Source organism: Syngnathus scovelli, chromosome 20, assembly GCF_024217435.2.
Source record: "Syngnathus scovelli strain Florida chromosome 20, RoL_Ssco_1.2, whole genome shotgun sequence".
NCBI lineage: Eukaryota > Metazoa > Chordata > Actinopteri > Syngnathiformes > Syngnathidae > Syngnathus > Syngnathus scovelli.
In genome coordinates, this window is record NC_090866.1 from 7,849,821 (window position 1) to 7,872,055 (window position 22,235).

The window sequence follows — 22,235 nt, forward strand, 5'->3', positions numbered from 1 at the left end:
TTAGACTAGTGAGAGAGCGTAATTTTTATTACATTGTAAGGCCGACATTTTTTGACTTGATTTCTCCTGTAGCACTTTCCTTAAGATCTCCATTTCTGTCTTTTTATTAAGCCACTTTCCTGTATTTACTTTCCCGAGTGATAAACAAGACAGCTGTTGATGAGTTCTTTCATGAAAGATATGTGAAACTGAGCTACGGGACACACACTGAGTCGTCAGTCACTTTCACACAAACACGCAATAGGGTGCCATCTCATTTCCACAAATAGTCTTTAAATCCTCAATTCCCAGCACTATAAACTCCAAGCACCTGAGCCTTCACAAGACACCAAAAAAGTCACTTTTGAGTCTCTTTTGGATTTTCAACAGAAAGTAATAAATGTCAATATTAAAAAATACATTTTTCACACTTTTCCACATTGTCTCTCTCCTAACATGTATTTATGCACATAAAATATGTACACATTGCAAATGCATTCACCAAGGATTAAGCTCTTGATGGTTCACGGGGGTAAAAGTTATTTTCCTCCATGACACACCATCAGAGGGAGGATATGAAAGCGAGAATCTCTGAGTGCAATTTAAGAGTTGACTTAATCTGCCTATTATTGACTCCCACCATGACAAAGCTCCTTTGTCAAGGAGGCAAAAAAGGCTTTTGGGAGACAGGGATCATCAGAGAAACCCATCAAGATAAAAAATACTATATTTCCTATTGGAAGAAGATTATAGAGAATTATTAGAAATAGTGACAGATCGTAACAGATTATGTCTGACTTGTATTGATTCGGTTAAGGCAGGCACCAGGGCAAGTGGCCAAGAACATGACAACCGGGTTTTCCATCTCACCATCTCTTGTCCTGATCTTTGACAATCTCTCTCTTGGTTACTGTAGCGAGAGAGAAGGATAAAAAAAAAAAAAGCTAGTTCCACTTCCTGCATTGTCATTTTCCTAGATCTCTTGCGTATCTGCACGTTCAAATTTTCTGTGTATGATGTCACTTGCGGTCAGTAATTCTGTCCAAAAAGCCTCATGACCTTTTCCGCAGCGACATTTTGTAAATCCATACGGGTTGCACACGACATTGTGTGCTTCCTTTTTTTTATGTTTGTGCTTCACAGTCACCCAATTGTTGTATGCTTCCATATGAACTGCAAAAAAAAAATGATAGTGAGCGTGTTTGCAACATCTTGAGATATAGATGATGCAATTATCCACATTTCAAGGGAAAAAGATTGCTTTGCCTTAACTTGCACTGGCCATTTTCCAGCAGGCTTCTGCCTGGACAGCAAATAATGCCATTTGGAGCGAAGTAAGACCTTGTGACTCATTGCATTTGCCTTTCACTCAGAAAAAGCCTCCGAGGGAGCATTGTTTGTGCACCAATGCTGCCACTCAAGAAATAGCAAAACTGTGAACTCCAAGATAATAAAATGTTCATGTCCATAACTCTTTAATAACACAGAGAAAAGGCAATTAAGGAAGTTTGGAAGACTCTCAAATTTAATAATTAAAATACTTGACCGTGTATTTCAAAAAGCCAAGGACAATGTAAAGATTGATCGATACAGCTTTCTTGTCAGTGTTCAGCACAAGCATAAATCTTCAGAGATACTTTGGTTCAATACTGCAAAATCTGCCTATTGATTTTCTGGATGACTGAGGTAGCTGCAGCCAGAATTTGAACCCAGCAAAAGTTTGTCGGTGTGTGTTTGTTCTTTTTCCCCCACAACAGTGATTTAGCATTGCTGATACAGAACAGGCAGACCTGGGAGGAATTCACGTGTAAATTGGCGAGTCATCAAATTACCTCTTAACATGGTTTATGGTTTACATCAGGGGTGTCAAACTCATTTTTTTCCACGGGCCGCATTGTAGTCATAGCTTCTTTCGGAGGGCCATTATGACTGTCAACCCAAATACATAAATGTATGAACGTCTCATATTATATACAGTATAGGTTACACAATAACTAGTTTTGAAATTAGAGACTAGTAAGAACTGTTAAAAAAGATGAATGTTAATAAAAATGCTTTATTTTTTAAAGGTGGAGACAATTTGCAATTTTAGTATTGACACGAGTTGATGCACAATTTGTCTTAGTGGGCCAAATATAATTACACTGCGGCCCAAATTCAGCCCGAGGGCCAAGAGTTTGACACCTCTGAGTTAAATGAAAGATTCTTTATATCATGCCAATTAATCTGATTTATTTCCAACCAAGACAACCAAAATTAATTAATTTACCATCAGCCTGTTTTCTTAAATTTTGTAGAATGCAATACAGTAAACCTCCACCTATTTTCGGGTCGCTATTCACAAATTCACCTGCACCTTTTTGCTGAGCACCTTTGACCTTTTTGTAATTCTCAATGTCAAATTCAAGTATGTAGACTGCAGACATAATGTAAAAACACCATATGATATCATTTAATGGAAAAACATGATTGACAAAAGAGACTCCAAATGGGCACCTTAATCCATACCTGACTAAAGCAGTGGTCCCCAACTTATTTTTTTTAACTTCAACCCCGTCACGAACTGGCAACTATTCAGCAACTTAAGGCACTTTGATTTTTTTGATGAATCCATTTTGAAGGCAGTGTTGATTCATTGGCCTGGGTGCGTTACCGATGCCGGCCCGCGGCTTGGTGGTTGGGGACCACTTGACTACAGTATAAAATATTTCATGACACTCAAAATGAAATAAAACTAAAAGGAATGATTACATGAGACATTAAAAAATAACAGTACAAATTAAAACTTTTGCATGATAGGGGTTTTTGTGGTGGGTGGTCCAGCTTTTCATTCGGTGTCACTGCGCTCTTCTTTCAGCATGAGTCGTTTCCCACTGGACGGCATGGGTGTGTCCTGGTCCACCACCGCATTTGGCTTGTTTTTTCTGCAAAGTTAATAAAAATAAAAATATTTCTAAGACCATATAGCGTTGGCAAGTTAAAGCAAATAGCAGGGGCACTTGATTCAATTGTTTTACTCATCATTAATTGCTAAACAGGGCACGTGTAACCTGCTGATGGAGAACGGGGGGGGAAAAATCCTACACTCAGTAAACACATCAGTTCTCGGCCAATCAAATGATGCTGATCATTTGAATTAGGTGTAGCATATGAAACATGTAAGACACATTTTACAATAAATTTTATTTTATAATGACATGCAGTTAAATTATGTAATCAGGTTTTTTTTAACATCAAATTCAAATGCATTGGATTAAGTAATTCTGAGATAAATTATGAGCCATCATGTTAAGGCAAAAATTTGCATCGAAAAATAAAATAGTTTGCTGCTACATACAATCTCCATTTAAGAGAGACTGTTGAATATATTAAAAAGAAAAGCAAATGTTCATTTGTTATATTGTTTTATTGTTTGAAAAATCCTGGAGGTCCCTAGAAAAAGACAATTGTGCCACAAAATTAGAAAGTTGCTTCCCAAATGAAGTCACTGATTTGGAAAATTGCTCCACAAAAATAATAAAATAAAACTTCCAGGTTTGACCGTGAAACCTTTTACGACAGTATGACCCGTTGTGTAGAATTGTACTTAGAAAATTGCTAATTAGTAAAACTGCGGTCAAGAGTTTTGGTGCACTTATGCTGGTGTTACTAATGCGAAGTTAGTCCTGCCAAATAAAGCTAGCTTTGGAACCTGCCAATATGACCTTACAACTTTAAAATCAAATCAAAATGCTCCGTTATTTGAAGGACATGTCTTACCCTTTTTTGTCCTGCAGCTCCAGGCCCTCATTAAATTGTTTAAACAATTCATAACGTGCGCGTCCACGAATCTGCAGAGAAATTTTGGAATGTTTGCAAAATAGAAAATAATGAACGTTGAAATTTCAGCTTTGTGGTAACTTACTGGCAAATAAAAAATTTCCTCGTCGTCTTCCGCCACGCTGGACGTGGGACTGGGTCTTTTAACCGGAGCGCTGGCCGCCGCTGTGGTGCTCTCTATGCACGAGAGTACAAAATGTTAAAGTCTCATGAAGCTTTGTTTGACAGACTCAACCCATTTTGAACACCTACTTCGTTTCTTAGTTTGCTTGGTGCCATTATTGGTCTTGCTGTGGTTGTCCTCTTCGGTTTTGCGATCCCGGCCGGGACATGCGCAAATGCGCACCTCAAAAGACCTGCGGCCCAAAATCACCCCCCTGGGAAGGACGGAGAATAAGAACGGCTGTAATGAATGAGAAATTGAGATGATAGCGAGGGACACAGCCCAACACCAACTCGGGGGTCTCCAGAGTGAGAATTGTGAGGATTGGCCTTCGGTTCATCCCACCCATACAGGAGCTGTTGCACATGAAGCCGAGGAGGATAGTTGTCATCTCAGAGCCCAACTAAGAAACAAAGTAAATTTTTAAATGCATGAAAGTTAGGCTAAAATGGTTAAAGTTGAGACTTGTGACGCACCTGGGGGGGCTCGTAGGGAACGGTCACACTCTGCCTCTTGGTGTACGGGTCCTCGGAATACTGCACCCTCTGGCTGCCTTCCATTCGGATCAGGTGGCTGCGGTATTCTGCGGCTAGATTTTTTTTTTCACAAATCCATTTCACAGTTTAGTCTCTGTTATTTTTACTAATTATTAATCTAAAGTGTCGAAAAAAAATCTGGAGGAATTGCTTATTAGACACCCAATTTGTATGAAAAACTTGGCGGAAGACTCACAGAATTATGTCTCAACAAGATTAAAAGTCAAAATGAGCAGGAAATTCTTAATTGTTAAAATTGTTAAAAATGGATGTCTAAAGGTATAACACCAATCATGTTTCAGAGAAGTTTAAAGGTTGCAGAGATTTACTATGGTATTCAAAATGTTTTTCAATTTTTTTTAATCAAATTATAATCATTTTTAAAATTTGATCCATAGTTAAATTATAATTAAGCTACTTGATAATTTAATTTAATTCAAAATGTTTTTCATTTTTTTAAATTAAATTATAATCATTTTTAAAATTTGATCCATAGTCAAGTTATAATTAAGCTACTTGATAATTTAACTCAATCCAACACTTATTAATTTACAAACATTGATTTCCAACAAATTGCTTAACATATTTAATCAGATGGATGAATAAAAATAAATATCTTTAGAATTCGGGAATTGAATTAGTTCAAGAAATTGCAGGACGTACCATCCTGGTTCTGGTGGTGGGGGCATCGGCGTACCACGTCGGCTACGTGCTCCGTTTTCTTGTAGACCGCCATGGCTCTGAGGATAGCACCCGCCGGCGGTTCTTTGCCCACCAGAATTTCCACCGGGGTTGTCTTAGCCAGCTGGCAGAACAGCTTGTTGAGCACCGTGGAAAACTGACAAGAGACATACAACATATTTTTTTTACCATGCCATAGTCCATTTTAACCCTTTGTGTGCTGCAGTGAGGGGAACATGTCCCGTCATGTTCAGCTCCTGCTATCAAGTCCAAGATGGGAGAGGGTGGGAACACTTGGGGCCAGATCAGCCTAACTTAAACAAAAAGGGCCAACCAGAACGTTTTGTGATTGCGTCACAAGCATGCCATTGGCTCTCGCGTGAAAGAGAGCGAAGTAATTTGACAAGAATGAATGAAAAATCAAAGGCTGAATGAATGAGTGAGAGAAATGAAAGCGGTTTGGAATGGCTACAGAGGTAAGATTTTTAGTTTTATAAAACGAGTTGTCCAATATGTTTCACATACTTAACTGTTGAATGTTAGTCTTCAAAACTAGCCTGAGTTAAGAATGGATTACGGACCTTGGCGGCAAACTTTTGTTTCACTCTTTGGCCGCCATCACACTGTACAGTGGAAGCGTCAAAGTAGAATGCCATTAAACTTCAAAATAAAAAGTGTTTTTTTATTTAAAAATACTGTAGGTAGGCGTGAGCTGGGGGTAAAGCCAGACATTTTTATGGTAGAATGTAATTTAGAAAAAAAGTAATAATGAATTTTGGTCTAAATTTTTTTTGACATTTTTATGCCAGAAATACCTTCAATAGAATTTATTTTAATTGTAGTGATTTTTTAAAATAATTCAAACGATTTTGGAATTTTTAATATTAGTGTGACACCAAAATGAAAATTCTTGGCCAACCTGCTCGAAAAAGTCACATCAACCATAAAATAAAAAAGAAATAGCAAGTTCGGGTGTGAGTAATCATGTCATCAAGTAATTGTCTTGCAAATTATTTCGGCATACGCACGTAACCCGCTAACCTATTTTCCAAGTTTGAACACGTAGAGGAGTGATAAATAAATAAAAATAATAATAAAAAATAAATAAAAGTAAGAATGGTGCGGCGCCCAACCATTCAAATCATAATTCAGCACTCTGTTGTGCAAACAAACACATCCAATGGCTGATAGAAAATATATTTATTATACTGTACTTTTAATCGTAGAGGTTTGAACCTGAAACTTACAGTAGATGTGACCGACTTGGCAGTTCCAGATTTTTGGAAGCGGAGTACTAAGTCGTATTCCCCAGGATGGTCTGTTGTGACCGGCACAGTGGACGCCGGTGGGGGGACGCCTTCGTTGGCGAGCTGCTCCACCGAAATGTCAAAGAGGTTCTCATCAAATTCCACTTGCGAGTCTCTGAGCTGTGTGAAGAGGGTCAAGAGTTTAAAAAAATAAAAAATACTTAAGTTTTACAAACAAGGAAAAAGTAGACCGAGCACCGTTATCTGCATGATGTCGGGTGACCTGTTATCCTCAACAGAATGAGCAGGGTTTTCCATGCTAGGTGTAGATAGCAAAAAGTCAGTTTTCACATTATCAAATATTAACTTTGAAGAATTAAAAATTACTAGTACTTACTAGGTTTGCCAGATGTCACTGAATGTTTCCTGGGAATTCAGCAACGCCCGGCTTAAGTCATCCATGGTTGACTCCAGCTTTAATGTCAAGAGACTAAGAAAATTAGGAAGATGGCATATGGAAAACATGACCCTATACTGATAATATTTTAGGTATTGTATAGTCCAAAAATATTACTGGAATATTTAAAACATATTGTGGTTTGTATAGTTGTCTGCAAAAATACACAAACTAAATAGCCTTCCCCCATCTAGTGGTCAACAGTGTGATTACATGCAAAATAAACTGGCAGAATAATATAATGTAGTTAGTAACTGTGCAAAAAATCTGCTTTAAGTATAAAGATTATTGAATGTCAAATCCTGTCAAGCCTCTTTGAAACTGGGATTTATTTACTTTAAAAACACTGATGTGCAAGATGTATTTAAATATGTTGGTGCTGTAAATACAACAAAAACCTGCTGAGGATGTTTTAGAAAGGACATTTTTATTTCTCGGTGGTCTGGAGGAGGGTTACTGCAATTGCGTAACATGTCAATTTAATGATACATGTGTATTTTGCAGAATGATGCCTCTGCTACGATTTAAGCGTCTAAAAATCATGTAAATGTTCAAACAAAACTAAGACAAATCAGGAGAAATCAAATTATTGTGGAGGGAAAAAAAATAAACATGGGAGATTTTGTTTGTCCAACCTAAGATACCGTGAAATGATCAGTGAGGAAATAATCGTCACTAAAGTTCATCGTTCGAGAAGCTAGTTCAAGTTGATGTTTATTTGTTATTCTGATAAAACCACTAAAATGGACTAAGGTGGAAAGTCAACAACAACAACGTGCTTTATCGAGGGCCTGGTAGCAGTCAAAGATAAACATCGAAATAGATCGATTGGGGGAAAAAAATCGCACTCTACGACTATAGGCGCTAAGCTTTGTTTTACCATTCATTGGATCGCTTGATGATCGTTTTTGAATCCGATTTAAATCACGGTGTAGCCGAGCAGGTTGAAGGAAAGCGGAACTGTTAGCCTTGTTAGCTAACTCGCGCTGCAGCTAAATGGGCGACACATTTTACGCTATAAACAAATCGCTCATTTGAAAAACATATGATGGGTGATACACGTACCTGGTATGGTATGGCTACCACTGGGTAATCAATTAAGTCACTTAGTGAGTCGATTTGATTAGGAAAACGGATAGTAAAATGTTTTCATCGAACAACGTCCACGGGCTGTTTTGGGGATTCCCACCACAAACAAAGGGGCGGGTGTTTCTCCCTCGTGACCTTTATCGCGTGATATAATTGGTTGTGACCTATTTATTATTTTTTTAAGAATGGACGATTAATAATATTTTACTAATAAATCATCGAATTAAAATGAGGATTAATTTTGAGATAAGTTTTGAAAACGTTTACATGTTTTAAATATACACTATATTTGGTGTTAGATATGTTAGGTGTCTTACTTTTGTTTTGCTACATTTATAATTACATCGTTTGTTAATCTAAATGGTATTCTAACAATTAAACATCTAATTTATATTTATATTATTTAATATTTTTTATTTCATTTTGTAAAATAATTGTATTGCGTAGTGTATAAATCATAGCTGCTAAAAATAGCCTCTAATTCTTTCAATGTTTGTATTTCATTTATCTTATCAAATAAATGAGTTTATGCATCTATAATATTCCCTATCCTGCTTATCTTGTTCAGGGTCACAGTGGGCATCTGGAGCTTATCCCAAATGACATAAGGCAAACAAAACAAAACAAAACAAAACTTGTACCCAGGAAATGATTGCCACTCCATCACAGGGCATTTATACAATATAGAGGAAAAAAAAAACATTCTTAATATCCTCGAGTGGGAACTCAACCCACGCTGCCAGCACAAAATCAGCAAACACGGTGAAGCAGCATTTAGCTGTTATGCTGCACACACATGGAATAACAGAAGTGAAGCTAGTCCCAAATGTAGATGCCGTTACAGGTTAAAAACAATTTCCCAAACTTAATATAAAGGCCTTTGGAAATATTATTTATTCATTTTTCCCAAAATCTGGTTCTTAAAATCACCATCAATAACCAGGACACAATGCTTATTCATTTATGTTTTTCCTTGTTTGAACATTTTGCACTCCAACCTGTTTACACGGATTACGCACAGTCGCCACCATACCCGGCGTCACCGCAATCAATCACTTTGAGTGCTTGATATAGCATTAATGGTATTTCTAATGACATTGGCATCCACTTGCATGGCAATCACATTTCATACCGCCTCTCTGCAGACTTTCTAAGTGGGAACGAGCCAAGCAGCAACGAGCGCTATCTGCTCAGCCTTGTGATATGTGCTTATCTTCAGCACTTTCATTTTATGAACAAGAAAATTGCCTTTAAAAACGCCCGGTGCCTTATTACTTGTGAGCCAATTAATTTCATGACAAATAATTCCTTTTATGACACACTGAGTGGAAAAAAAGAAACCGCAGGAATAACTGACGAGGAAGGACAAGTACGCCCTGGAAGAATGTTGAGAAAGAGAACATAAATTGAAGTTTAGAGGAGGTATAGTTTGATGACCTGAAAATGTCTAACATAGTCACGAAATAGGCCACTTGAATGTATGTTTTTGAATTAGAGTGACCTACATTCTCCCCAAAATATGTCATTAGAGACGCTATTTACATATTCAAATATTGTTAATGCAAGTATTTTTCTCCTTTGCTTTTCCATTGTGTGTGGGATCTTTTTATATATAATTTATTAGAAAGTCTGTCTGTAAATAATCCATCTTTTCAAATTTATGCGGAACAAATTCAAAATAAAAGTGATACGTTTAGACAGCTGCTGAGATGTGCCATGCTGTTCACCAAGAGGGACTCTGATAGGTTCATTCCACATACTGTAGTGTTACCAACTCTTGAGTGCTACTTCTGACTTGTTAAATTAATATAATTTATTTAAATTGCGGATAGCATATACCACAAGTGTCAAACTCAAGGCCCAGGGGCCAGATACGGCCCGCCACATCATTTTATGTGGCCCGTGAAGACAAATTGTACATCAAATTTGTGTGTCATAACTAGAATTGCAAATTGTCTTCACTTTTAATATCTTTTTTTTTTAAATATTTTACCAGTTTTTACTCATCTGATTTGAAAACGAGTTATTTGTCAGTTTGTTTTGTAGCTTTTACTGGATATAATATGAGGTGCTCATACATTTATTTGGGTTGACAGTCATAATGGCCCTCCGAAAGAAGCTACGACTACAATGCGGCCCGCGAAAAAAAATTTGTTTGACACCCCTGGCAGATTAAAAAATGGACCGACCGACACAGGAATTTGACCCAACTTTGGGTTGGTTTGCAAAAATCACAACCATTTGTTCTGTTGTTTTGGATAAATTTTTTTTTAACTAGAATTGGGTATTTAACCCTGCATTTTTAAGGGTGTAACATGAAGAGCACGCCAACTTTAAATAATAACGTTTACGTACATTAACAAGTCATCAGGGTGATAACTTGAATGCAGCTTTAAAGCAAGGGATTCCTTTATGAATATGAAATATTGTAAATAGATGCAAAGTGAAACTTGGCCCGTTGACCAGCGTCATGCTGGCACAACCGCCTAGCCGCACAGCGACGCCGTATGGTGCTCAGATTGGCGTGTGGGCATTCGCCACAGGAGAAGCAAGTCAGCCTGTGCTGCTTTACATCCATTTAGGCTTAACGCGATGAGATGAGGGAGGCGATGACTAAGCGCAAATAATGTAATGAGTTACATTTAAAAAAAATATGCTATACATAATTTTTGACATTACATTAAAGTCTCTTCTGTGCAGCAGCAGTGCTTAACGGGAATGGAGAACCACAAATTGATGTTATCTCCAAAAGCCTTCAAATAAATTAATTTCAAATCACAATAAAATTATTCTCATCTCCAGCGCACTTTAGACGACAAATTGAAACGTAAGGAAGGAAGAAAAAAAAGTTCAAAGGATTGTGTTAGAGTGTCCGTTTTAATTCTCTGTAAATTACCTCTTGTCACCTCAGAGAACTCCTCCTCCCTATCATCATTTCCCCTCCAGAAAAAACACTTGTACCGTATTTTCTGCAGTATAAGGTGCACCGGATCATAAGGCGCACCTTCAATGAATGGCCCATTTTAAAACTTTGTCCATATATAAGATATATACATTTGGCCCGCGGGCCGGACTTTGGACACGCCTGCTGTAGTGGCTCAATATTGGTCCATATATAAGGCGCACCTGATTATAAGGCGCACTGTCGTCTTTTGAGAAAATTTGAGTTTTTTTAGGTGTGCCTTATAGTGCGGAAAGTACGGTACATTCATCTTTGCAACCTGCTTTTTCTCTGACAATCACATAATTTCCTTTTTTGGTTCAATAGAATACTGTACAGTAATTGTCAAATTTTAGTGCGTGTTGAAAAGGATGGTGCTTTGCTGCCGAGGCGCTAATTGGAAGGATGGTGATGGTAATTAAAAAAAGAGGCAAATTATACTGCGAATGTACTCAGGCATTTATGGGCTCATGAAAAGATAAAGCATGTGCACACTTTTCTAAGTGTATAAAAATATAATACACAGTTTGGGAACAAAACTTGAGGCGACCAAACATGGCTGCAAAGGACACCAAAATTGAAGTAAATTGCACTTGAAATCTTTGGCAGACTCCACAAGCAAAGTTTCTTCAAGGACTTCACTTGCAGCCAAGACACGTACAGTAAAGTAAGTTAATGCGGATTAAGATCGGCGCACAGTCACTACTGGAATGTTCCAAAAAGGCTGAGAGTGATAATGTAGCGCTGGAGAGGGCTCTGCTCTAACACTGATAAATGTTTTCACCAGGCGGTCCGCCATTAGTGTCAGAGCAAGTTACAGCCACAAGAGCAGACAAACAGGAAATGAAGAGAGAATGGCTGTAAATAATTGATAAGGCTGACCCTGTGTGATTCATATTCGGTGGCGCAGGATCAAAGTGCGAGCCTTTCGCTTTTGACATTGAGCCCGAGTGCACGAGTCAAAGCCATTACCTACTCCGGCAATGCTTGCTTGTGTTTGTATTAAAAATGCAATAATTCTTGCTCCTCAATCTGAGCTAACACTAGCTGGCACCCCGGGCGTTGACGTTATTGTCGCTCGAAGGTTACCTAACAGCTAAGTAAAGTCGAGTTGGAGGCGCTCGCTGGGATAAAATATAGCTCATGTTGGTTCTTTTAGGTGTGTTGAATATTTTAGAGGCAGCAAAACCTGGGCGCCTGCTGTCCTCACATCAAATCGTGTAGCTCTGCAGACAATTAGTGAATGAATGTTTGAAATTTGTAATCAATCATTCATGAGAGAAGTGCTTATTTTAATAGTACATATGATGTAAAGCCATGTTAGTTTGAATTAATCACTATTTGCGTAAAATGGGCCTAGCAAGCTCCCACTTTGAGGTCTTAAATGGAGCAATATTGTAAAAATTGATCTATATTTATATAAATTATTCCCCTGGTTTATTTAATGCATGCCCTTGTATGATTTTCTACCATTTGTTTCAATAGACCTAAAATTCTATTGGGCTTTGAATAAATATCATATTTCCCCTTTATTATTGCTACTTGACTTTCTTGAATGCTATTTGTATTCATTTTGAATGGATAAGATTAAATCATTCATTTCATATCTACTCAAGGTTGTTCAATTTAAAATGTTGAACACAGACAAGCTCTTACTGTAAATGGTTTAAGTCAGTTTAAGAATGTAAAAACAATATGGCGGCCCGATGTGTCTGTGGTGTTGTTCGTTGATTGCGCAATAACTAAATCACTGTTCATTCTATGAATCACCTGTGTCAATTAGCCGAGATGAATAGCTTTAACACTACGTAGGCCGCCAAGTCCATCAATCCAACTGTGCTACACTTTGTCTGAGCTTGTCCGGTTTATTGATTAGACTTCCACTGCCTGCGTTATCCGGTTATGATGGCCCCCTGACCACACAAGCTTATACTTGGTAGGTTCTGTCTGTATATGTAACCCAAACTCTTCCTCCTGGGACGTTTGAATGTTCACGTTCTTGATATCACATCTTCCTTCCTGCCACTAGAGACTCAATATAGATCCACTGGAGTCATCCCGCTACAACTCATACCAGATTTCAATCTAGGTTTGATTGCAATGCAATACCTTTTGGAGTTGGGGGAGAGGTAGGGGGGGGGGCAGTTTAATAACATGCTTTTGACCTTAAAGTCCATCAATCCATGGTCTCCTTGAGGATATCCGGCATGTACTCTAGTGATCACTACTTCTTCATGTTGTCAGCTTTTCACCGCCGCAAAAAAAGCAACTATCAGTTGTGTATCAGGGTTTGTGGCTTTGCAAAAAGGTCCATTCAGTGAGTTGGGGGGGGGGGGGGGGGGGGTGGACTCCATTGTGTGGAGCTCATCCCTGTGCAGTGGCTGTCTGCTAAAAGCTGAGATGGCTGTCTGAAGGATCGGCCAGCGCAGCTTTAACTGATCTTCTCTTTCTCACTCCGCCCGCGGCACTCCATGTGTCGGAGGCATTGATCGCCATTGAATTGGATTGCGCCAGGCCTGATTACTGATGACAGTGTGTGTCGGGTCACGTGGGACCACCGAGGCTTCTTGTGCCAACAAGTCAGAGCCAGCTCAAAGCAGTCCGACGTCGGATTTACTCACTGGAATTACATGTGTCAGTGTTTGTTACACGGAATATAACAGGCTAATGCAAACACTCACTGGTGGTCAAAATATTAGACACGCATGACAATATAAACAAACCGTCATTGTTATCGTTAGCATTATTAATCATCCGTAGCTAAAACTTTCCCAATTTTGTTGTCAACTTTTCTCCTTCCAAAGTTATTAACTAAGCTGATGTTGTCTATTTGTTTGCAATCCCTTTTAGTTTGTCCTTGCCCTACATTGGCTTGATTAGCGGCCATCATCTTTTCCACTAAAAGGAACAAAAGACTTTGCTCTTGCGACAATGAAGTTCTGGCCCAGCGTTCTAGCGACGGGCCAATAAAAAGTGTAATTGGATCTGTCAATCAAACATTGGTGCAGTGTGGGAGGGCAAAGGTGTGGGAGTGGGATAGACCACTCAGTAAATGGGAAGGATGCAAAGCTTTTTTCCTTTAAGCACAATTTGCTTTTATTGTCCGCATGTGTCCATTTCTGTAGATAGAACCACTGCTGAAATTAAGAATCCATTTACAATCTCACTGACATCTTTTTCTATTATTACTTAATCTCGAGATAGAAGAAAAGCTCCGTCATGCCTTGCATTAGGATTGTGACAGCACTGTAATAACATGTCATCCTCTTCTTCATAAATGGAGTAGCATTGTTTAGATTTGAACTACGATCGAGGTATTAAATGTACTGTTGGTCTTAGTGCCTTTAACTGTGTACCGTATTTTCCGCACTATAAGGTGCACCTAAAAACCTCCAAATTTTTCAAAAGCCGACAGTGCGCCTTATATATGGACCAATATTGAGCCACTACAGCAGGCGTGTCCAAAGTCCGGCCCGCGGGCCAAATGTATATATCTTATATATAGACCAAGTTTTAAAATGAGCCATTCATTGAAGTTGCGCCTTATAAACCGTTGCGCCTTATATATATATGGACAACGTTTTAAAATGGGCCATTCATTGACGGTGCGCCTTATAATCCAGTGCGCCTTATAGTGCAGAAAATACGGTACTTCAAATGATCTCTGTCTGATTGATCTCAACTTCTTCAAATTATGTGTAAAACTAAAACTATGTGTGCAATACTATTTTTTCTTTAGATTAGCTGGTATGAAAAATAATTGACTTCCTTTCTTACTGTAAGTGACAGTTCCTTTTAACTACCAGATGGTTATAATATCATATTAGACACTGATATAAGAGGAGGTAAAGCCTAATGGACTCTAATGGTTAGATATATGGAACGTTGGCCTCATTAAATGCTCTTGTAATACCAAAGAGCATTCAACATTAAATAGGGGTCGGCGGGTTTAAGTGTTATGTCATTTTAAATTGTGACATGTACCTTTAGTGCAGCTTAATATCGTCGGGGTCTGCTTGGCGACAGTTAGCCACTCTGAAACAGAGTCCCTGTGGATCAGTTAACATGTGTCTGCCCCTTTGTCGAATTTTATTTTTTTTTGTCATGAGAAACGGTCCCTTAGCTTCTGACTTGTAATAGGATGTAATTAAACAAAGATTCCCAGCAGGGCATGAAAACAAAACCACTTGCGTCTGGAACATATTTTTTGTACGGAGTGATCAATAGTTGATCATTTCTCCACCCTTCTGATTCTTTTCCAGGAGCAAGGGAAAGTCGGTGTGACCTTCAACATTGGGACGGTGGACATCAGTGTTAAGGAGCTTACGACAGCGGTAAATGATGGCAAATACCATTTGGTTCGATTCACCAGGAATGGAGGAAATGCCACATTACAGGTGGACAACTGGCCAATCAATGAGCACTTTCCTTCAGGTATGCTCTACTTTATTTATGGTCGTTCCTTCATGGCTTAGTGGAGGTTTATTCGTTTTAAATCACTGGACGCCACCTATCAACATGCAATAACCATACTTTGGGGTTTTATTGTATCATATGTCCAAATCTTATTCCGAGCATTTCCAGCGCAACATATAACCAAATCATTTCAGGAATGGGACTGAAAGACTCCAAGAGCGAGCACAGTAGATGTTAGAAGTTGCCTTTAGGTCAGATAAAGCAGCTGTCTGGGTGTATCGTAACGGGAGCGGCACCATCACAGAATACGAACAGGGTCATCAAATAACCGTCCCAAAGGCTCTGACTTTTCTGTGATGAGGATCTGTGAAGTTCTCCTCAGCTTGCAAGATGGATAAAAATGAGAGTGAAGGACATCTGTTAAACCAAATTGTAACATAAGACCAAGAGTAAACAAGTTTATCCTTTGTCTGCTTGTAATCGCAACATGCTTTGAGCAATTTCCCAGTTGCGTGCCGTCACCACCAACTGGGCCCCATCCTCCTTGGCGTGACCTGGCACACTGTTTCTAGTTTGGTTCAGTGCCATGCAGGTGATGTTAATTCCTTCTGTCGCTCGCTTTCTTTTTGCCATTGGCTGTCCTTCGGTTTTCTTCGACCAGATAAACTGGTCTTAGGTCTTAGTCACAGCATTGCAGCATGCCTTTTTTTGGGTTGAACCAATTAATGAGTACTAGTCATAACCACATCGGTTCAGCTGTTCCTCAGTCCCATTTTCAACTGCCATTAATTTGTCAGAGCATTTTGACCCCCACTAACCTTCTTAATTATCTCAAAGTGCCCTCCGTGTCACTGTGGTTGTTTTCCATCCTCTCAATATTCCATTAAATGCCCACTCGGAGAGGCTGATGAATGTTTGTCAGTCGGACTTCACATGGAAAATCACCGCCAAAGACGTTAATCCTTTAATCGTTGAAATCATCCAAGTGCTCAAATTGATATTCTCCACCTCAATGCATTGTAATTTATTTTCTTTCTTTGGCACAGGTCCTTTGTGGAACAGTCACTGATAGTAATTACACAGCTAGTGATTGATTCTTTTCTTGCCTTTATTCATTGTAAAAAGCATCTCATGTTGTGATGCGGCGTCATCGATTGACATTCTGTGTTAAACGTGAAGGCGGCAGGCTCCACGGGGTGCTCGACAAACTCTTAGCAGATGGTGGGCCTGCCTCTTCTCCCTGGTTGGAAATAGAAGACAGAGGTGTTTGCTTGGCATAGTAAGGTTTTTGCTTTCAAGATGATCTCGTGTTAATTGGATATCACACCGGCGGTGGATTTATCAGAGCTTGCAAATGCTTAGGTCAGATTGGGCTAAATTTAAAGAAAAAAAAAGTGTTTATGTGATGATTTAAAAACAGCAATAGAGAAATCATCCAACCAAAGAAAAATATTTAGCTGAGATATGCAAGGGTGGCTAATTGCACTCAAAGTAGAAAGTGAAAGCAGAATGGATGATTGACTGGAGAGTTCCAAAAAGAAAAAAAAAAGAGAAAGTGAAAGTATCGTTAAAATAAGGTATGGTTGGGCGTTACGATGTGTTTATATAACCGAGGGTGGCAAATATCCAGCTTTAGACAGGAGCACAGTTCATCATATGTGCTCATCTTCCCCAAATGGACAGAATGCCTAAAGCCTGTCACAGAGGCCATTTTTCACCATTTTGATGGAACCTCTGAAATTATGGAGCAAGCTAGGAACCAAACCTAAACATGGGACTTTTCAAACATCTATATTTGCTGAAATATTTTGATTTAAAAGAAAACAACAACAAACATTTTTTAAATCAAGGTGAAACATCCATAATTTTAATTAACCTTGAATGTTTTAATAGTTACCACTTATGCAATTAGCCTCCCCATTCACAATCTATTCACAGGACTCATTCTTAGCCACTCTGTAACAAAGGCCCATTTTTATTAGCAAGGTTTGTCCAATTCTCAAATGACCAAATTGAATATCAAACAGGCAAAGTACAAAAATTATCCTCATTAGCAGGACAATTATCGTTTGCCATATTCAATCCAAGTGGAACTATCGCTTCATTAATCTACCAGAACAATATTGGAAGGGCGTTATAACTATATTGAAACATTAGCAATGTGTGGCAAACCTTCACTGATTTGTTCTAGTAGTGTGAAGAGCAACCTGGCCTCTTTTAAGAAGTAATTTAGCTTTAGATTATCACCCGTTTGACTTAATTTGTACACCTTTTTATTCCTGGTCACTGATCTTCAGAAAAGGCACTGACACAGTTCGAGGATGACCAAATTCCAAGTACCGTATTTTCCGCACTATAAGGCGCACCGGGTTATAAGGCACACCTTCAATGAATGGCCCATTTTAAAACTTCTACTCACAATATAGTAACACTCGAAATAGTGAAAACAATAACAATATATCAATAACTCAACGTTGCTCAAACGTTAATATCACACAACACACAAAATAAACATGTAGACCTTCCTTTAATAAGTTAGTCCTCATCCACGAATCCATATTGGTCCATATTTAAGGCGCACTTTTGAGAAAACTTGAGGTTTTTAGGTGTGCCTTATAGTGAGAAAATACGGTAGCTCAAAAGACTATTAACTGGGAACTTATTTTTGGAGGATCTATGATATGACCAAAGCAGAAACTGTCTTTCTGATTCCAATCATGTTCCTTGGAACACCTTCCCGCCTGGTTACTCTCTGATTGACAACACAGATCCATTCGTGTTTCTGCTAGCTTCCAAAAATGCTTCTGTCGGGTGACAGACCAAGCTAGCGGCATAGCTGTCATTTCTTGGAGTTGACAGAATAGTTTGCAATTTAATAACAAAATGTCTACACCTGTTTGAAAACTGTTTTTCCAAAACATGTTCATTTGGTAATATGGTATTTTTTTTGTTTTCTGATGATGATGATGATTAATGTGTGGCCAGAGAGATTTAAAAGCAGGTGGTGTCCAGTGGGAGTTAGCGCACGATTACCTCCAATTAGCTTCAGAAGATTTTTTATGGATGTCAACCTATTTAACTGCTGTTTGTCTTATTTTGCAGATGTATTTTGTGATTTTCTAATCCATACTTTATTCTTGCAGGTTAATCAATCTCTGTGAATGTATTTTTATCTGATGTGGAATTTTTTAACGTAAATTAAAAAATAATAACAATCAAAAGATACCTGGTTAAAACAGCATAAATATTTTATAAAAAAAATAAATAATAATAATAAACAAAGATAAAATTCTTCTAAACCACTGTATAAATGTGTTTTGTGTTTTGCCAACTCTTTCAAACTGTTTGTTAAACTTTAAGGCAACAGCGACATTGAGCGCATTCAAATGGCAAATAAGAAAATCCCATTCAAATATACCCGGCCAGTAGAAGATTGGCTTCAGGAGAAAGGTAACCCTCTACCCAACTTCTCCAGTGCACATTTTTGATTTGCTCCCATTCCATCAGCTTGTTCCCGTACGACTCCAGAGAATGGAAAACCATCCCTTAAACCCTTTAAAAACATGTAAAATATTTAATTTGATTTTTTTTTTACATTTCCTCCACTTTTGAGCTAGCTCTCATTGTCATTGTCATCATTTAAAACTTTGCTTGTATCCTTGGAACCAGTTAAAGGGACTGGGCTACGAATGGGGGAAAAAAAAAATCCTAAGAATCACGACTTCGAAAAAAACCTCACTCCCTCAACACTTCTTTTAGCTGAATAATGTTCATGACTCACCATAACAACATTATAAACAACATATAAAGATAATTGCACAAAACCGATATAACTTGATTATAAAGTCCCTTTAACAAGTGCTAAAACATGTCTAAAAAAAAATACCATTAAGCGCTACTGCCTGCATGATTGCACATGTGCTATTTCATTTTTGTGACCCCCCCCCCCCCCCCTCATTCAGTGTTCCCAATGTATTATGGCATGTCCATAACAAGCTTGTATAATACCAATGAGCTTTCTAATTGCCAACCTACGTATATCTTGGATAAGTCAGTGTATTTTCATCTCATAATGAATGCATGGTGTAAATTTCCACAGTATTTAATGCATTTTTCATTCAACACGTTTTGAATGTGTTTTGCTAATTTTTTAGCTTGACACCTGACAGTTATTTGTCAAAGTGACAAAGTTAGAGAGTTCATGCAAATTTGTTTTGAATAGCATTAAGGCTGGTATACTCACTGGACGTTCACTAGGTATACCTCAAGAAGCTAACAAAATATCATTTGCAGATTTATTTTTATATTAAAATAAAATCACATTAGCCCTTATATGATTTTTAAAGTAAATAAGGTTGACAAAAATTTTATACAATTGTGCAATTATACTTAATGAAGTGTCCAGTGAGTGGATTTTCAAAATAATAGTAGGAGTAGTTAACTATTGAGTAGTTTAGCTATTTTTAAAAACAAAAGCAGATTCATCATCTCACGCCATTTGAACATTCTACATTCATTCAGTGACCACCTAGTTATGATAATTATTTTTTGACTTGATCTATATAACCTTTATCTATATAACCTCCTCCTGTCCTAGGGCGTCAACTCACTATCTTCAACACCCAAGCAACTATTTCCATTGGTGGAAACGATCGCAAGCGACCCTACCAGGGTCAGCTTTCAGGCCTCTATTACAATGGCCTGAAGGTTCTCAACATGGCCGCCGAAGGCCACGTCAATATCAAGGTGAACGGCAGCGTTCGCCTGGTTGGAGATGTCCCAGTCAGTAGGGGCGGGGCACGCACGACCACCTCAGTGCCACCTGAGATGTCCACGACCTTTATCGAGACCACCACCACCCTGTCCACGACTACCACTCGCAAACAACGCTCACCACCCACTATTCAGGTAAGAAGTCAACTTTCCATTTGTCCAGTTATTGTGTCATGATGTACCTGACCAATGATGCAAAGCAGGAAAAAAAAATGTAGTATGAGTTTTGAACCATGTTGTTTAAATCCAACCTTAAAGAATCCTCCTAGCACAATTTTTATGGTCAATAACCAAGATGCACCATCACTGATATTTGTGTACCGTATTTTCCGCACTATAAGGCGCACCTAAAAACCTCCAATTTTCTCAAAAGCCGACAGTGCGCCTTATAATCAGGTGCGCCTTATATATGGACAGATATTGAGCCACTACAGCAGGTGTGTCCAAAGTCCGGCCCCTGGGTCAAATGTAAATATCTTATATATTATATATACATTCATTGAAGGTGCGCCTTATAATCCGGTGCGCCTTATAGTGCGGAAAATACGGTATGTGTGTTTAGTCGACCGAAATACATTTTGGTCTCTGCTTGCAAATCTATTTTCAGTCCACTTGACTTCTGTCTCTCAGGTGAGATTTAGCCAATCCCTCAACTCCTTTTTGGATTGCCCCAATGAGCGTCGGGTGGCAGGAGCCAATCCCACGCTTAATTAACAATCGCTCCAAGGGGACATAGACACAACATTTAATTTTCTTCCTGTTGCTCTCTATGGCTTAGCTGAGGGTCAGGCGTGTTCACTTGGTCCTCGAAGAGAAAAAAACAAATGACTCATTCGACATCATATTAGGAAATTAAATAGTGGCTGTTAATACCTTTCCATTCGTTCATAGGACGAATAATTTAAATTCCACTCATTTGATCTTCTCATGTGATCGTGATAGTTTCTCGCTTTGTGTTAGAGCACCAGCAGCTCACTGCAGGGTGATTAAACCGCAGGGGCTTTTGTTATGGATGTCCCCGACATCTTTCCCAGCTTGTATCGAGCCAAAGGAAATGTTTTTTTCCGCGTCATTTGTGGCATGTAACCCTGCTGTCTTGTCAACTGAAACTCGCGCAACAGGTCGCTGGCCCAACGAGCGGCAAGCAATCATATATAGACGTAAGCAGCATGTTTCCGGCTAGTGCGAAATTTTATACTTATGTCCAATTAAGATAAGCTTGAATAAATCGACAGTGTTGACTTGCCATGATACAAATGGATAAAAGCAGCTAAGCTGAATCTCACTTCAGCGGCTGAGATTGTTCCGGTCATTATACGACATATCATTTGGAATAATTGTGGATTATGTAACCCCCCTGCATGTTATTTGGGGGATTTACCATTTAAAACTCAGGTTCTTCTTTAAGAACAGATGACATTTTAACCCACAGTAGGTGCCAGCACACTTACATGGATTATACAAGTGCAACACTCATTTATTAAATCCTATGCTAAGCTTTTTCACACAAGTTAGGAATTTGCAATGAGAGCCTATTTTCTCTTTGGTCTTCAATTGAACTTTTTTTTTTTCCCTCATTGCAATTCTAACTATGTAAACATTACATTCCTTTGGCTAGTAGTGATTTAATTAAATACCACCAAAGTGGAATACAAAATTTGACATGCTTTTGGTAATTCTAACACAAAAGCTTATCAGTGATAGGAAAGTGGGATGATAACCATCTTTTTATTTTAACTCGAGTATTCTTGACTTTTAATTTGCACTATGTTGTGTGCTTGGCTGAAGCAGCTATTTTTTTAATTTTCTTGTTATTTTATTGCTATTCTGTATATATTTAAATAATACCAGATGGTGTATATGTGGCTTGTTAACGCTATTATATGGTTCTCTATGGTTTTGCGATGTTTTTAATCCTATTTTCAACATCATAAAGCGTTTCCGACTAATCCATTAAGGTTACATGTTAATCTCAATGGTTATATAAAGCTGATAGGTAGGGTGCAGTTCTTATTTTTTCTTTTCATGATGGATAAATTCCGAACCTACCCAGAATAGATTCAAATCCAAAAATAGAGAGAACACCTGGTGCCACTGCTTGTGAGTTACTTGGTGTGAGCTGTGGCCAACAGCA

At 38.4% G+C, this 22,235-nt stretch overlaps 2 protein-coding genes across 5 annotated transcripts in view; one reads left to right on the plus strand and one right to left on the minus strand.

Moving 5' to 3' along the window:
- The window catches only part of LOC125990242 (neurexin-3b), a 152,917-nt gene that overhangs the window by 112,203 nt on the left and 18,479 nt on the right, over positions 1–22,235 (plus strand). For 2 of the 3 annotated variants that reach the window (XM_049757152.1, XM_049757153.2), the window contains 3 exons: positions 15,175–15,346; positions 18,689–18,778; positions 19,926–20,236. In XM_049757152.1, the coding sequence (XP_049613109.1) occupies positions 15,175–15,346; positions 18,689–18,778; positions 19,926–20,236 (573 nt within the window). The remainder of the gene's footprint in view (positions 1–15,174; positions 15,347–18,688; positions 18,779–19,925; positions 20,237–22,235) is intronic. The other variant, XM_049757154.2, reaches the window with a different exon arrangement.
- LOC125990249 (cellular tumor antigen p53) lies at positions 1,483–8,103 on the minus strand. Of its 2 annotated transcripts, none has more exons than XM_049757160.2 (11): positions 7,948–8,103; positions 6,823–6,899; positions 6,684–6,744; positions 6,426–6,605; positions 5,161–5,335; positions 4,438–4,550; positions 4,255–4,364; positions 4,051–4,175; positions 3,884–3,975; positions 3,739–3,809; positions 1,483–2,903 (listed from the first exon to the last, which is right to left on the minus strand). In XM_049757160.2, the coding sequence occupies exons 2-11, from the start codon at positions 6,885–6,887 to the stop codon at positions 2,807–2,809; spliced, it is 1,089 nt and encodes a 362-aa protein (XP_049613117.1). In that variant the 5' UTR covers positions 6,888–6,899; positions 7,948–8,103; the 3' UTR covers positions 1,483–2,806. The 2 variants fall into 2 exon arrangements, with proteins under 2 accessions (XP_049613117.1, XP_049613119.1); XM_049757162.2 differs by having other exon boundaries at positions 6,823–6,915.

Excerpts from the sequence above, each read along its gene's own strand:
- LOC125990249 (XM_049757160.2), bottom strand. The coding sequence starts at position 6,887 with ATGGATGACTTAAGCCGGGCGTTGCTGAATTCCCAGGAAACATTCAGT. Across the intron at positions 6,606-6,683 it reads CCGACATCATGCAGATAACG|CTCAGAGACTCGCAAGTGGA; the intron begins GTGCTCGGTCTA and ends CTCTTCACACAG. Across the intron at positions 4,176-4,254 it reads CTCACTCTGGAGACCCCCGA|GGGGGTGATTTTGGGCCGCA; the intron begins GTTGGTGTTGGG and ends CGTCCTTCCCAG.